Source organism: Diabrotica undecimpunctata, chromosome 1 (assembly GCF_040954645.1).
Source record: "Diabrotica undecimpunctata isolate CICGRU chromosome 1, icDiaUnde3, whole genome shotgun sequence".
Classification (NCBI taxonomy): domain Eukaryota; kingdom Metazoa; phylum Arthropoda; class Insecta; order Coleoptera; family Chrysomelidae; genus Diabrotica; species Diabrotica undecimpunctata.
Genome location: NC_092803.1, coordinates 178,294,647 through 178,313,089, shown reverse-complemented (window position 1 = coordinate 178,313,089; position 18,443 = coordinate 178,294,647). Strand labels below are relative to the sequence as shown.

Genomic DNA, 18,443 nt, shown 5'->3' with positions numbered 1-18,443 from the left:
ACAGCCGAAGTAATTTCTCACTACCAAAATGACAACTTGTTACTTTAATATTAACAAAATCCCTAGTTTTGCAGATTTTAATTGTAATTTTATCTTTAGGTATCGTTCATTTAAAAATTACGGCAGTATGGATAATGAACGTTAACTTAAAATAAAGCTTTTTGTATGGTTAATCATTTAACGTAGTTATTTTCTACCCAAGTATAAAAATTATTACACAGTACCAAATTTTAGGCAGGTTACCAAATAAGTTATGACATGGATTCGTTTAAGTACAGTTATGAAAAATGTATTGCTTTCTTTGGAAATTTTAACTAGATATCATTAAAATAGAAAGTTTACAGTTCACAAACATAATCATAAGTTAAAGTTTTGTTTTGAAATAGTAACGATAACTTTACCTAAAAAGTATATAAATTTTAACAATGTCACATACCAAATTTGTTTTTCCATTCTAACTCTTGTCCCTTAAATAAATCTTACTTAAAATGTTCCGTGGGTATATTTAACGTGATTTCTTAGAGTATGGGGTCGTTTTGTTTTAAAAGAACACACTTTGCACTTGTGCCACTGTATTTTCGACGAATCCGCATGTTTCACCATATGTTGGATGAGATTTGGTTTTCTAATAGTTTTATAGTCGCAATTGGCACAATATAAAAACTCCTGTTTTATATGCTTTCTGGTATGAAGAATGAATCGGTTTTTGTTTGTATTTTCATATTTACATATATAGCATATGTATTTCTTCAATTCACCTTGCTGATGGACGCGATACAGATGTTCAATTAGACTAGGTTTAACGTAGTAAACTTGAGCACAAATTTCACATACATATTGTTTCTTTTCCGACTTTGGTTGATAATGCCTGGCCTAAAAATTTTAATTTAATTAATAAATAATAATAATAATAATAATAATAATAATAATAATCGCGGCCCCCTGCGAATGGGGGATGCTCTCTGGGTATTCTTAGAACCGATACCCAGAGGGTAGCAGGGATACCTGCCGTGGAACAAAAACTGACACCTGGCAGTAGGTATAAAATGCACACCCATGAAAATGGAGATTAATGATTTATGTTTAGGGTCGCTGCCTGGGGATCGCCAGGGCACGTCTGGAGCCGGCGCTGGACGTGACAGCATGCGGTACGTCGGTGGCAGGGTGTTGAGGAGGCGGGCCCCTGTCATACAATCAGCTACAGCCCAACAACAAGAAGAACCACAAATGAGCCAAACAACAACAAGAGCTCCACCCGCTGAAGGTGCTGCACTGGAACATCAGCCGGCGCTCACTCAAGCGGGACGACCGAGGCAGCGCATGAAATGGACTGTGTCCATAAACGAAAATATTTTGCGCTTTTATTATAAGGTGACAAACCTCGGTCAAGAAACGATCGGCTATCGACAACAACTGTATGCCGAATTTTGCAGGGAATACCCAGAAATTCAAGTATCTGAACAAAGAGTAGCAGACCAATACCGGGTAATTTTAAGAAACAATCTTATCCCAGAGACTAGACGCGACATTATCAGAAGCGAAATTGAACAGGAGATCCATAACCAAGAGCAAGTTGCAGACCAAGTCCCTAATGAAGTCCCCAACGAGCAGATTCCTGAGCTTCTCGTACAAGAAACTCAACCTAATAATACACAGCAGGACAATAACGAGTTGCACGATAGTCTGGTAAACGAGATGGCACGCGCTGTACAAGAGTTTAGTGGAACAAACCCACTTAGCAGACCACCGCTACCAAAAATAAACTCTTCTAAGAAACTAGGAGCGCTGTTACAAATTGTGAATACTGAAGTCCTACCCAATTATATCACAGAAGCCCACACATTAGAATATTTGCATATGCTGATTTACTGTGCGGCAACAGCAATTGCTAATGTTATGGGCATTAAGATCAGAACACGACGGGGTACCAACATCGGAAGGACTGGTAACAGAATAGCACCCTGGGAAAAACGACTGCTGGGGAAGATTGAATTACTGCGTAGGGACATTGGACAAATAACAGAATACATAAGAGGAGTAAGAAGTAGAAAAATCATCAAAAGAGCTGAAGAAATATTGTTTAACACTCTAAGACACTCACGACATGATCCAGAAAACAACACACCTCAACAATGCCTGGACACATTAAAACAAAAACTATCTGTTTACTCAGGCCGCCTGAGGAGGTACAAGGTTAGTAACCACCGGAAATGCGACAACATACTTTTTGAGCAAGCAGAGAAGGCTTTCTATAGAAAACTTAATTCCACTGTAGAAAATGCAAATAATAAATCCTACCCAAGCCAAGAAGAAATTCATGAGTTTTGGGGAAACCAACTTTCGACGCCAGCTACTCATAATAACAATGCTGGATGGATTGAACAAACGACGAACAACTGTCAACACTACAGTAATATTCCTTATGAACCTTTCACCACTGAAGAAGTCTCGAACATTATCAAAGAGCTTCATAACTGGAAATCTCCTGGACCAGACGGAGTTCAAAACTTCTGGCTAAAGAAGTTTTGGAGTGTTCATGAGCTTTTAACAGTATTTATTAATAATATTATTTCTAATTCACAGGAAATACCATCATTTCTTACTCAGGGAACCACTTATCTAATACCGAAGGATCAAAGTAATACCCAAGATCCAGCAAAGTACCGCCCAATTACTTGTCTTCCAACTTTGTACAAATTGGTCACATCCTGTGTGGCCCGGCGTATCTACCAACATTGTGCTCTGAACAATATCATAGAGCCTCAACAGAAAGGATGCGCTAAGGGCTCCATGGGCTGCAAAGAACAACTTATTATCGACTCAGTCATTTCTAACCAGGCATACACCAAAAAAAGAAACCTTTTTACTGCCTTCATTGACTACAAGAAGGCTTTTGATTCAGTGCCGCATGAATGGCTTATAGATATATTGAAAATATATAAAGTCGATGATAATCTCGTGACCTTTTTGAAGAATATAATGGCAGAGTGGAAGACTAAAATTCACCTCCAAATACCGGGTGAAATTAATATCGAAACTGAAAATATCCCTATTAACCGGGGGCTTTTCCAGGGGGACTCGTTGAGTCCACTTTGGTTCTGCCTAGCAATGAACCCACTATCTCAGCTGCTGAACTCTACTGACTCAGGTTTTAGCATCAAAAATAACAACACTGTTGTAGCGAAGCTTAATCATCTGTTGTATATGGATGATTTAAAATTAATGGCTTCCACTCGAAACCACCTAGATGAGATGCTAAAAACTGTAGAAAATTTCTCAAATGATATCAGTATGAATTTTGGACTAGACAAGTGCCGTATACTAAACATAGTCAGAGGAAAGGTTCAGCCCGGAGGTTTCGATATGCAAGATGGCCAAAACATCGAGGCAATGGGTGAAAATGATATGTACAAATATCTCGGAGTAAAACAAGCGCGGAAAATTGACCATAAACAAATGAAAACCGAACTAACTTCGGAGTTCGTGCAAAGAGTAAGACAACTAAATCGGTCATATCTTAACAGTAAAAATTTGTTTAAGGCATTAAATACGTACGCCTGTTCCGCGCTGAGCTACTCATTTGGTATTATAAAGTGGTCAAAAACGGATATAGAGGGTCTTCAGCGGAAAGTAAGAACACTTCTCACAAAGGCGCAAAAACATCATCCACGTAGTGCAGTAGAGAGAACAACAGTACCGCGGTATCAAGGGGGAAGAGGACTTATGGATATAGGTGAGCAATTGGATAAACAAATTGCTAATTTAAGAACTTATTTTCAGGTACAGGCTGAGACATCTACTTTACATCGAGCAATTTGCGCAGTAGATGATACGACGCCTCTTAAACTGAGGGAACAAGAAATGCGCATAAACCACCTGACTAAGCAAGATAAAATGCGCGCCTGGATGAGTAAACCTCTGCATGGGCGACATCTTAATGAGATCAGCCAAGAATATGTCGACAATACAGCGTCGAACTATTGGTTGACATCAGGAAAGATGTTTCCCGAGACTGAGGGTTTCCTACTTGCCATTCAGGATCAGGTTATTCCAACTAAAAATTACCTGAAATATATTGTTAAAGATCCTCAAGTCCAAAATGACAAATGCCGATATGGATGCCAAGCCCAAGAGACCATCCAACATCTTACCGGTGGCTGCCAGGCATTTGTCGGTACTGATTATAAAGAACGTCATGACTCAGTAGGAAAGATTATCCACCAAGAACTAGCTGACAAACTGGGACTTCTCCAAACCGACCATCTTCCTTATTATCAATACGTCCCTGATAGAATGCTTGAAAATGACAACTACAAGCTATACTGGGACCGCACTGTGCTTACAGACCAACCAGTGGCCCATAATAGACCCGATCTCATACTAGTTAATAAAATTACTAGGCAAACAACACTTATTGATGTGGCGATACCCAACACCAATAATTTACGTGTTAAATACAACGAAAAGATCGCCAAGTACAGAGATCTAGAAATACAAATCAGGAGACAATGGAGAATGGAAAGTACCCAGACGATACCTATTATTCTTTCTACCACTGGAGTCATCCCGAAGAGCCTCCTAGAAAACATAAAAAAGCTGGGTCTAAATGAACATCTATATAAGATTATGCAGAAAGCTGTGTTACTTTCGACGTCCAGGTGCGTACGAAAAATTTTGGGAGATACACCGACATACCAAGTCACCTAGAACTCGATAACATGGAAAGAGTCCCACCAGAGCTCAATCCTTTTGATACCGTAGGTATCTGGGATGAGTGAATTTTCCCCTTAGAGGGAGTGTGAGCCGTATGGCTAAATCTGGATAATAATAATAATAATCTCTGGGCAAAGAAAGAACGACATTACCGCGGTATTTAGGAGGACGAAGACTTATGGATATAAGTGAGCAACTAGAAAAACAAATTACTAATTTAAGAACTTATTTTCATGGGCAGGCTGAGACATTTACTTCTACATCGCGCGATTTGTGCAGTAGATGATACAACACCGATCAAACTGAGGGAACCAGAAATGCCCATAAACCATCTTACTAAGGACGAAAAAATGCGCACTTGGGTGAGTAAACTTCTGCACTGGCGACATCCCAATGAGGTCATTCAAAACCATGTCGACAATATAGAGTCGAACTATTAGCTGACATCAGGAAAGATGTTCCCTGAAACAGAAGGTTCACTACTAGCCATTCAGGATCAGGTTATATCAACCAAAAATTACCTGAAATATATCGTCAAAGACCCTAAGTCCAAATCGACAAATGCCGATATGGATGTCAAACCCAAGAAACTATCCAACATCTTACTGGGGGCTGCCAGGCATTTGCTGCAACTGAATACAAAGAACGACATGATTCAGTACGGAAAATCCTTTATCAAGAAGTAGCTATCAAACTGGGAGTTCTCCAATCAAACCATGTCCAATATTATCAATACGTCCCAGAATGATTGAAAATGACAACTTCAAGCTATATTGGGACACCACTGCGCTCACAGACCAAATAGTAGCACACAATAGACCAGATCTCGTACGTGTTAATAAACTAACGAGACAAACAACAATAATCGACGTAGCGATTCCTAACAACAATAATCTGATTATAGAATTTTAGAAGCGGTTTAGTCACTTACGAACAAAGGTAAACAAATTTCTTTGGTTTGGATTAAGGACCATTATGAAATTAACGAAAATGAAATAGTGGATATACTAAAGCGGAAACAAACAATTAATACCAGTCTTTGATCTATGACAATGGTTTAAAAAAATAACAAATGGAACAGTGGCAACAGGAATATGACATCTCATTGAAACGTATAAAATTTGATATCCAAACAAAAATTTCACAGAAAACCGTGATTTTACGATATAACAAATCGGCTCTTCATTAAGACCTTAAACAGATCAAGGAACAAACATGGTTTACATCCATCCCACAAAAATAAACTACGGTGGGTCACATCTCAAAACTGCACTTGCGGAGAGTTGGGTACATTAGAGCATGTGATTTTCAATTGTGCAAACTACCAGATGCTAAATCAAACTTTATACAAGAATCAACAAACAGCAGGAGTTACTCTTCCCAAAAATTAAATAGCCATTCTATGTACGCTATGTATAAATATAAATTTCTACAAAATGGTTTATAACCATGTAAAAAAATATAAAAATTGATATTTAAAAAAAAATAAATAAATACAAAAAAATAATAAATAAATAAAAAAAAAACAATACACAATGCGAGCCTAAACCTCTGAGATGTTGAATCGGGTTTAGATCTTAGCGCCGTGGAAACAAATATTTTCATTATTAATATTTAATATTAGTATCAGCTAAAGCTAGGAAATTATATCTATGGAAATGATAATTTTCATAAAATTTTGAGCTGACCAATTGGTCAAAATCAAGGTCATTAATCTAAACACACACACACACACACACACACACACACATTTTTTATTTTTAGACGATGAGATACGAATTAGAAGAAATAGTGACTAGAATAGCAGACTAAGTATATACTCTTAGAGTAAGATCCCACTGCAGGATCACTACGTTTATAACGTAGTTAATCAAACGCACATTTTTATATACATTTAAAATTAGGGAAGACATTGATAATAGGTTGTAAGCCAAAAAGTGGCTGTTTTTTAAATTCAATTAATAGTAATTAACTATTGAACAAAAATTTTCTTTCGTTCATTTATTTTTTAAATAAAATACGCTGCTCATAACGTACTAATATGCATGTTTTTATATCAAATTAAAGCTTATATTTGTCTTAATATGATGATATAAGATTTTCTTAGAAAAAGTGGTCGAAAATTAGCGTTGCCAGCAGTTCAAAACGCAAGGTACCAAAGATAAAATAAAAGACAGCTAGCGCGCAACTCTGCTGGTTTGAAATGTCAGTCGTGTGAGTTTTTAATATGAGTAATTTAATATATATATATATATATATATATATATATATATATATATATATATATATATATATTGTTATGATATGTAAAATCGAGAAAAATATTGGTTTGTTTAAAAATATTTCAAAGTTCAAAAACATTAAAATAATTCAGATAAGTAGGATAATATCCAACAAACATTTCGGAGAAGGAAAGTTATTAAATCCTTGAATTACCTGTACCAAACAAAATGTAGGCTTTACATCAATCATTTCTTTGTTAAATTTGAGTGACCCGCATAAGTTTAAGTGAAACAAAAGACAAATTGAAACGGGTTTTTACAAATGCATTAGTGCAGTGATTAAAGACAATAGAAGATATTTTAGAAAGAAGTTTTTGTTAGTTTTAAGATTTATAGAAAAATATTATTTGTAAATAAGTTTTAGGAAATTTATAATTATAGGTAAAAATTTGTTTGTTATCGAAATGAAGAAATGGGGGAATTGTGACGAGTTGTGATTGGCGGAGATTGAAAAAGGTGGGATAAGTGTGTGGAAGAAAGTTTAGCGAGATTGAGGAGAGAGAAAAGATAGCGGTCAGTTGGTTTCCAAGTCTTTGAGAAGAACATTTTTTGTTCTCTGGCGATTCCGAAGAAGTAGCAAGCAGTAGTGTTGAATGTTAGTGAGTTTTTGTGGAGTTAGTGTATCTGACAGAAGCTATAGCAGCCAAATATTGTAAGTCATATTTTTCTACTTATATTCCAAGAGTCACTGTTCAGGCCAACGAGAGATTCAGTTTATCGTAAAGAGAAGATATTCCAAGAGTCATTTTATCACTCGGGCCAACGAGAGATTCAGTTTATCGAGAGGAGAAAGGCTATCATAATTTGAATGATTTGTGCTTTTGAAGGAGATCATTAAGGACGATATACTTGCAACAATCTGTTGTAAGATTGCTGATTACATAGGGAGCAGTTGAGAGGAGATAATACAGTCAACAAGGAACAAGGATTTGGACCACTCATCATCAGAGAGAGATATTTTTGTTTTCTGCAGTTTTTTCTTTTATTGATAACACAATTTTTACACGTAATTTAGAAAGGATATAAATATTTGGATTAGGAGAGTTAGAATAGTTTGGGATTTTGAGATTTCAATTAATATTGTTTGTACCATTAATTTTGATTGTTCACGTACGGAGAACAAAATTTTGAGAATCCTTATATGAGATTTGTTTATTGAAAACTTTTGAGTGTGAATTATTTCATTATTTTTATTTCAATATATAGTGTTAGATCATATGTGTTTTTTATTATTCCGGTATTCTCTGGACCTTACCTTTCACATGTAATAGCATAGATATTGAAGCACGAATTTAACCCTGAGATAAAAGAATTAAAAATTGTGATAGAGTCATAATCATATCATTTAAATAATTTTAATTAATCAAAAAAATTAATTAGCTAATTATAGCTTGGCGCACCAAGACTTTAAAAATCACAATAACTGGCTTCCAAAACGTGGGGCTTGAAAATATCGCAGCTTTACATTTGAAGGAAGGGAAAGAGATCTGGAATAAGTACAGGTGATCCAGAGATAAAAACATATAACATTGAGGGAATTTGAATTTGAAAGTATTTTGACAATTTTTCCAGGGAATATAAATTTGATTTATTGTTTGATCGTAGTTAGTGGATATTTACTGCTATTGAATTATTTGATTTTATTTTCTTTACCAATCGTACATTTGATATTTATTCTGAATTATTTGAATTTTACTGATTGCATATTTGATATTTGTCGTGAAAATTTAATACATTTGGGGAGAAATATTGTCGTGTTCTGAAACATATAGAGTGTTGTAAAATTTCACATTTGGCGGGGACAAAAACAATAACAAAAAGTAACAACATGTCTGTCACAAGGAGACAAAGTAAAATGCAGGAAAGGAAGGAGGATAACAGAGAAGATGAAACAATTTTGGAAGAAGTATCGGATAATGAAGGAAATGTGACAATAATGGAGGAAAGAAAAGAAACAGGGATGTTAGAAAAATTATTAGCTATGATGCAAATACAGACACAACAAATACAAGAATCGTCACAAAAAATGGATGAATCACAACAAAGAACGGAACAAAAATTGGACAATTTGGAAAAAAACCAAAGAAAAATGGAACAAAAAATGGAAACGCGTATGGACAAATATGAAAACGAAATAAAAGTCTGTTTAGTAAGAAGTAGGGAAGAAACAGAGAGGAAAATAGAATTGCAGAGAGAAGAAATCGAAACTAAAATGAAGGATATTCAGAGTATGCAAAAAAGGGAATTAGAACAGTTAGAAACAAAATTTGAAATGGCTTTACAAGAAGACAAGAAAGAAATAGAAAAACAAATTGAGGATATCAGAAAACAACGAGATATGGGAGACAGGAGAGAAGTACTCATCCAAAGTCCGGGTGACATAAAAATACAGTTTGGCGGGGATATTCGGAAAACACACCCAGTACCGTTTGTTAAAAATTTGAAAACCAAATTACAACATATTAGATATTTTGACGATTGCAAAGAAACAATTAGAAACCATTTGAAAGAAGGAGCAGCGTTATGGTATGAAAGCAAGGAAGATGAGTTTGAAAATTGGACAGATTTTGAAAATAAATTTCTCAACTATTTCTGGGGGAAAAATAAACAGAGAGAAATCAACCAAGAGCTACAGAATGGAAAATATCACGAAAAAATGGGAATATCTGAAGAAAGATATGCTTTGCAGATATATAACAATTCAAAATATCTAGAATACAAATATTCTACCGAACAGCTGGTAGAAATGATCAGCAGACATTTTGAGGAAACGTTGGAAGACCACGTGATTTTGAGAAATTATCAAGATATTGATAGTTTGTGCCAATTCCTTCAATTAAAAGAAGCAAAAAGAAAAGAAATGAGAAATAGAAGACAACATGACCAATATAATGGACCGGAAAGAAGGTATTCATCAAATTATGACCAGAGAAACCGACATCCCAGATCAACAAACGAATATAGGCCGAGAAATTACAATAATTACAATAGACAACAAAATTACGATAACCGGAATGATACACAAAATAGAACAAATGAAAATCACAACAGGAATAGAGATGCACAAAATCCTCCGAATAGGAATACGAACGAACAAAGGGACGATAGAAATAATCAGAGATTTCAACGACAAAACAGAAGAGAGATGAATCATGTGGCAATAGAAAAGGAGGAAGAAGAAGTATTCAATGAATCCAGGCAGGATTTTCAATAAGGCATCCACTAAACAAAAGTAAAAAACTCTCCGGTATATTTTGTCACCCGAGAGAGTTTATACAGTTGGCGGGAAACGAAAAACAAAATTCTAATTCCAGTCTAATTTTTTTAGATGCATTTATAAAACATAAAGCGATTAAAATTCTGATTGATTCTGGATCGGAAATTTCGTTAATCAATAAAAAACTAGTAAAAGAATTAAATATGGACAGATTTGTGTATAAGATTCCGAGGGTTGCTTTAGTGGGTGCAAATAATAAAAAATTGACGACAGTAAACGAAGGTTTAGGAGTACGGATCAGAGTGGGAGACAAATTCTATATTATGCAATGTGTGGTAATCGAAGATCTAAATCATGATATGATAGCGGGAATCGATGAATTGAGTGAAAAACATATCACCATCAATTTTTCGGAAAATCAACTGGAAATCAGAGCAGAACCAGACAACATAGAAGAAGAAAAGGAAACAGATAGGAGAAAATTTTCTGAAAGGATAAATGGACAAGAAAAACATAAAGAAATCAATATGACGGTAGAGGATAAATCGAAAGCTCAAGAAAAAAATCAATCCGAAGAGGAAAAGAGAATAAAAAAAAAGAAGGAAGTTATAAGCAGAAAAATGGAAGGAGCCGAAACATGGTGCTCGGAATACCAGATAGAAATTAAAGATAAAGAAAAAATAGAAGAAGAAATAACGGAAGAGGACAGAGAAGAAATGGCGATTATGGACGAGAATCCAGAATTTTGTGAAGAAGTAATACGGACAGTGAACACATGTGAACAAACTGAGGATGAAAGAAAAATAATATGTGGAGAAAACATGGAGAAGGAAATAGAGAAGATTTTAGAAAATTATGGAGATCTTATTAATGAAGAAAGCCGAGTGGCTAAAAATTATGAACATTCTTTTAAAGTTAAAAACTTAGAAAATTTTAAATCGAAAACATATCCAATCCCGTATAAATACAGGCAAAGCGTCGGACAGGAAATTGAAAATATGATCAAAGACAAGGTGATCGAAAGATGTGACTCTCCATATATCAACCCGATAGTATGCGTAAAAAAATCAAATGGTGATTTGCGATTATGTTTAGATGCAAGAAACATTAATTCGCACACAATCGCGCAATACGAAGCGCCTTTGAACATAGAAGCTATTTTTGGACGAATCACAGGATCACACATTTTCTCCAAAATCGATTTGAAACACAGTTTTTGGTTAATACCTTTGGCAGAAAAGTGTCGAAATTATACCGCTTTTTCTATCGACGGAGTGGTGTACCGATTTAGGGTAGTACCATTTGGACTACAAAGTGCATGCGCTGCTTTGGTTCGCGCATTACACACAATTTTAAATAGGCATGGAGAATTTGTTGTACATTACATAGATGATTTATTAATTTTCTCACCGGATATAACAAGCCATCTACGACATATTCATACTGTTCTCGAAGAACTTGATCAAGCCGGATTAAAATTAAATATTCAAAAGTGTCAGTTTTTCCAAAAAGAGGTATTGTATTTAGGATTCAAATTAGACACAAAAGGGATTAGTCTTGCAGAAGATAGAGTCGAAGTCATAAACAACTACCCTAGGCCAACCAATTTAAAAACCTTACGGGGATTTTTAGGAATGGTAAACTATTTCAAAAAGCTGATACCAGACCTCAGTACAAAAGAAATACCGCTAATAGCATTACTTAAGAAAAATGTCAGATGGAAATGGGGAACGGAAGAAGAAATCGCTTTCAAAAATTTAAAAGGAGCGTTTTCCACAGCTGTAAGAGTGCACCACCCAAGATATGAGCAACCTTTCATTCTCAGGACCGATGCTTCCATAAAAAAATTTGCAGGGGTGTTATCACAGATACAAGACGATATAGAGGTGCCAATATGTTTTGTTTCCCGTGTAACCAAAACGTATGAGAGAAAATACAGCGTTACTGAATTAGAGTTTGCCAGTGTGTTATTTTGTGTAAACAAATTACGTTTTTACCTACTTGGGGCAAGATTCACCATTGAAACGGACCACGCAGCGTTGATACACATAATGAAAAATAGGTTGGTAAATAATAGAATTCATAGGGGCATTCTTTTACTCCAAGAATATGATTTTGAATTTAAATATATCAAAGGAACGGACAATATTTTGGCTGATGCGTTGACGAGAGATGAACAATTCCGCAAAGAGGATCACAAAACTCTCCACGTAGGCATGAACATAATGAGAGAAGAAGCAGGCTTATTTTCGTTGGCCAAAATCAGGGAAAATCAGGAAGAATTGAATGAAAGAGAAAAGCAAAGGGCTGAACAAGAAAATAACCTATATTTTAAGAGGGTCGATGGTAAAGAACTCTATGTAATCACGGAGCAAATGGCAAAAGAAGTTTTTTTAAAGTTACACTGTGACAACGGACATATTGGAAGTAGAAAGGTGTGGCTTATGTTCAGGGAGAACTACATTTGTCGACAGGACTATACAATAGCCAAAGAGGTGACTCGAAATTGTGTGAAATGCCAAAAGTGTAAAAGTAGGAACTTTAAAAATGAAAACGTCACAAAAAACGTCGTAGCTCGGAAGAAACTGGATATTGTTGCTATTGATATGTTGAGCGATTTGATACCAACAACTCAAAGGAATAAACACATATTAGTTATGGTGGACCTTTTCTCAAAATATGTTAAATTGTACGCATGCAGAACCACAAAAGGAATTGAAATACTTAGGAAGATAGACAATTTTATAGAAACGGTGGGAAGACCAGACAATATTTTATTGGACAATGCGACATATTTTAGGAACGAACGTTTTAAAAGGGAATTAAGAGAGAGGGGCATCGATACAAAATTTATAAGCATCCGTCATCCACAGAGCAACCCATCGGAGCGTTTTATACAAGAAGTCACAAAATTTCTACGAATTGCCGCGGAAGAACATCATCGACATTGGGACAGAAAAGTGTTTGAGATCGAGACCTATTTGAATTGTGCTCCAAATACGGTTACCAAAGAGACGCCTTTATATATAATGAAAGGAACAATGCCTACAAGACCGTGGGAAGACACTGCCCCCAGACAATACGAAGAAGTGATCGAGTTGGTTCAAAGAAGATTGAGACGAAGTGGAGAGAAATATCTCCAAAGACAAGAGAGAACCCGAAGAAGAAGGCCGATCAAATTCCAGAAAGGAGATAAAGTCTTAGTGAAGGCACTGAGGGTGTCGAATTTACAAAATGATATTTGTGCTAAATTGATGCCGATATTTGAAGGTCCATATAGGGTCAATACGGAAAATGGGGTAAATAGTTATGAATTAGCGCACATAGAGACAGGAAATATACGGGGTATTTTTAACATTCACGACATCTATCAATATCATGAATAGATTTTAATAACATAGTGAAATAATTTGATCCTAGAAAACTTTTGTCATTTTTAAAATTTAACAAAGAGTTTTCGGCAGATCAAATGGCGGGGATTTGTTATGATATGTAAAATCGAGAAAAATATTGGTTTGTTTAAAAATATTTCAAAGTTCAAAAACATTAAAATAATTCAGATAAGTAGGATAATATCCAACAAACATTTCGGAGAAGGAAAGTTATTAAATCCTTGAATTACCTGTACCAAACAAAATGTAGGCTTTACATCAATCATTTCTTTGTTAAATTTGAGTGACCCGCATAAGTTTAAGTGAAACAAAAGACAAATTGAAACGGGTTTTTACAAATGCATTAGTGCAGTGATTAAAGACAATAGAAGATATTTTAGAAAGAAGTTTTTGTTAGTTTTAAGATTTATAGAAAAATATTATTTGTAAATAAGTTTTAGGAAATTTATAATTATAGGTAAAAATTTGTTTGTTATCGAAATGAAGAAATGGGGGAATTGTGACGAGTTGTGATTGGCGGAGATTGAAAAAGGTGGGATAAGTGTGTGGAAGAAAGTTTAGCGAGATTGAGGAGAGAGAAAAGATAGCGGTCAGTTGGTTTCCAAGTCTTTGAGAAGAACATTTTTTGTTCTCTGGCGATTCCGAAGAAGTAGCAAGCAGTAGTGTTGAATGTTAGTGAGTTTTTGTGGAGTTAGTGTATCTGACAGAAGCTATAGCAGCCAAATATTGTAAGTCATATTTTTCTACTTATATTCCAAGAGTCACTGTTCAGGCCAACGAGAGATTCAGTTTATCGTAAAGAGAAGATATTCCAAGAGTCATTTTATCACTCGGGCCAACGAGAGATTCAGTTTATCGAGAGGAGAAAGGCTATCATAATTTGAATGATTTGTGCTTTTGAAGGAGATCATTAAGGACGATATACTTGCAACAATCTGTTGTAAGATTGCTGATTACATAGGGAGCAGTTGAGAGGAGATAATACAGTCAACAAGGAACAAGGATTTGGACCACTCATCATCAGAGAGAGATATTTTTGTTTTCTGCAGTTTTTTCTTTTATTGATAACACAATTTTTACACGTAATTTAGAAAGGATATAAATATTTGGATTAGGAGAGTTAGAATAGTTTGGGATTTTGAGATTTCAATTAATATTGTTTGTACCATTAATTTTGATTGTTCACGTACGGAGAACAAAATTTTGAGAATCCTTATATGAGATTTGTTTATTGAAAACTTTTGAGTGTGAATTATTTCATTATTTTTATTTCAATATATAGTGTTAGATCATATGTGTTTTTTATTATTCCGGTATTCTCTGGACCTTACCTTTCACATGTAATAGCATAGATATTGAAGCACGAATTTAACCCTGAGATAAAAGAATTAAAAATTGTGATAGAGTCATAATCATATCATTTAAATAATTTTAATTAATCAAAAAAATTAATTAGCTAATTATAGCTTGGCGCACCAAGACTTTAAAAATCACAATAATATATATATATATATATATATATATATATATATACAGTGCGTCCATAAAGTAACGCACAAATTCATTATTACAAAATAAACAAAATTATTAGTAATTCCCGAAACAGAAGACTTTTGATTTTAATTTACTATTTTTTCAAATTATAATCTAATATACAAGATGAACCACAATTTATAATACTTGCGGCCACTTTTTGACTGGTAACCTATTATCAATGTATTCTACTATTTTTAAATGTTTTAAAGTATATTGGTAGAGATGGACATGCTGATAGTGCTGTTATAAATATGTGGAAAGAGCACTATGAATGTAACGCAGAAAATGGTTGACATTAACATTCAACCAATGATAATAGATACTGGTAGTATGCGACCAGCGTATTTTATTTAAATTTGAAATTTGAAAGTTTCCTTGTGTTTATTTGTTTGTATAAATATAAAAATATATTATGAAGTTCATATAAATTAAAGTGAAGTAAGCTAAACTATTATCATGTGAATGCGTGTATATAGTAGTGCATTTGTTTATTTCAGTAAATTCTCGAAATATGAAATGAAGATGGCACTAACTACTAAAGACTTAATAGCTTTGTTAGAAGAAGACTCAGATTGTGAAAATGCTGACTCACTTAATGTGGTTTATTTGCCGCCGAAATTAGATTAGAAAGTTTCTGATGTAGAAGACATTGATGATAATATTATTTGTGAAGAATTAATAAAATCGGATATTGCAGGTACATATGAAATACAAGTGATTGGGAATTCTGACGATTCTGATTATGATATTCCTCTGAACCACAGATAAAACGTCCAAAGAAAAAAACAGGTCAAAATAGTAAATCCAAATTTGCCTCAAGTTGTAACAACAGATACTCCTTCGTGCTCAGTAGTAATTCAACATCAGTCTGATTGATATTTATACAATATAAAGGTCAACCATGGAAGCAAGTCATATATTGAAGTTTTTTCACTGTTTTTTGATAAAGTAATTGAGAGCATTCTGTATTTTACAAATATTTATGCATCGCAGAATAATCGTCACGGTTTTGAAATGAATACCATTGATTTAAAAAAAAATATTAGCATATGTACTTTATCTGGTTCACACTCTGCTTCAAGTTGATATGCATTGGTCAAAGGATGAGGATTGATATTTATAATTTATAATAGTGAAGAAACCGCTACATCAGTGTCAAACTTAGTACGTGGACGTCAATCTAAATTTGCTTTACCAGATGAAACCAGATTCGACAATATTGGCCACATTACAAAAAGAGACGATAGTGCAAGAATGTAGGATGTGCAGAAGTATTACTATTTATTTATATAAAATGTGTAGAATGCATCTACACCCCGAAAATTTTCACCTTAAGATTTAATTTACATTTAAGATACAATATGTTCCTTTATTAAAAATTGTATTGTTTTCCTTGAAAATGAGAAAAAAAATCTTTTTGGTTGTAAATTTGTCTTAATTTATGTGTTTTTAATCCATTCTAATAAATTAATTGTCAAATTTCTCTTTGTATATTAAGCGGCCGTTAATGGGTTAATATTATATAAAGAATAAACTTGCCTCAAATTTACTTTACTTACCTCAAAACTATTTTAAAGTTAATAATAAAGTCTATTTAATAAATATATTCCCAAGAAATAGAACACACTACGCCTATGCACGTATAAAATGTGGAACGAATAAACTAAATAATCATATTTCTCTCATTCCCACTCATTCTAAAAACGTAAATATACAGTGAACGGCTAAATTATAGAATATTATCAATATTCCGAGAACAGTCGAGTTTTGAGGGAAATCCCGAAACAGGTCGATATACCCATCTTATAACGTACATGGAGTAGTGATGACGTCACCGATGTAGGTGTAGTGACGAATCGTTAATTTTTTTAAATAGAAATCGGTATAATTCGACTCCTCATTTACATTTTTTACTAAAATATTTTTTTAAGGATACAAAAACAATTTTTTTTAATTTAAATTAAACTAAATTACAACTAATGATTTAATTAATAACGTACTTTAAATTAACCAAATTATGCATAATGATTATTTTAAATTAAATGTTCGAAATGCCATCCATCGGTTTCTTGACAATATGCGAATCTACGGACATTCATCAAGTACATTGCGGATGACTTCTGGAGTAATTAGACTCATTTCATGCCTAATTCTATCTTTTAAGTCCTGTAGGTTTTGGGGTCTATTGACATAAACTTTTGATTTTATGTAACACCACAGGAAAAGTCTAGAGGTGTTTGATCTGGCGACCTTGCTGGCACTCTATAAAACCTCGTCTTCCGATCCACCTCCTGAGAAAGCAATGATTTACGTACTTCACGTGTGTAATGCGAAGGGGATCCATATTGTTGAAACCAGATATTTTCACTAGGTAAATTTGGATTATTGGCATTTGGATACATGTTAGGTATAAGTTGATTTCTCAAAAAAGTTCTCAAAAAATAACGTTCTCCTGTTAGATTTTTTTTTCAAAGAAAAAAGGACCAATGATTCTGTTATTAATGATCCCATACATTTACTTTTTAGATTTACCACACCGGTGACGTCATCCCTACTCCATGTACGTTATAAGATGGGTATTTTATAACAAAAATCGACCTGTTTTGGGATTTCTCTCAAAACTCGACAGTTCTCGAAATAATGATAATATTCCATAATTTAGCCGTTCACTGTTTATAGACCAGCAAAATATTGATAAGTTTACCGATCTTTCAAACTATTCAATTAACTTGTCTCACTATACACTAGTGAATCGCACCAATTTATATTGTTACGGGGGCAATTTATATTGTTATGAGACTATCTTACTTTTTTACATATTTATATGGTCGAAGGATACACAATAAAAATGACCCCGGTAAGAATTTACTGCTGACATTTTACATGGTTGCCGCTACCGTTTAGTTCAATTTGTAGATTAGTCAGCTTTAATTGAAAATTGTCCGACTATAGCCTCTGTAGTCCAGTATTGCTTTGATAAGTGATCAGTGTAGTAGTGTCTGGGGGCTCGGGAGACTGAGACCTCGGAAGGCCTGAAGAAGACATCAGAGAGGATGTGGAAAGCTCGGCGCAAAGCGTGCTAGAATAGGTATTAATAAAGTGTTATGATCATTTCGGTCTATCCCAGCCTCATCAGACACTTGGGCTAATACAAATTCAAACTCGGAAAGTCCAACGAATGTTTCCCAAAACTTCACTACAACAGTAGTCAGCTTACAAAGGCGCCACCTGCTTTGGCGGCCGTGAACGAAAACGATATGATAATATCGTTTTCTGTATCCTCTGCGCTATGCGAAATGTGTA

The 18,443-nt window shown here is 34.4% G+C and overlaps 1 protein-coding gene across 1 annotated transcript in view; it reads right to left on the bottom strand.

Annotated features, from left to right (window-relative positions):
- Positions 1-273: 273 nt before the first annotated feature.
- LOC140436538 (uncharacterized) overlaps positions 274-18,443 on the bottom strand; it is a 55,350-nt gene continuing 37,180 nt past the window's right edge. The window contains exon 7 of the mRNA XM_072525438.1: positions 274-873. Coding sequence (XP_072381539.1) covers positions 484-873 — 390 coding nt within the window. The 3' untranslated portion in view covers positions 274-483. The remainder of the gene's footprint in view (positions 874-18,443) is intronic.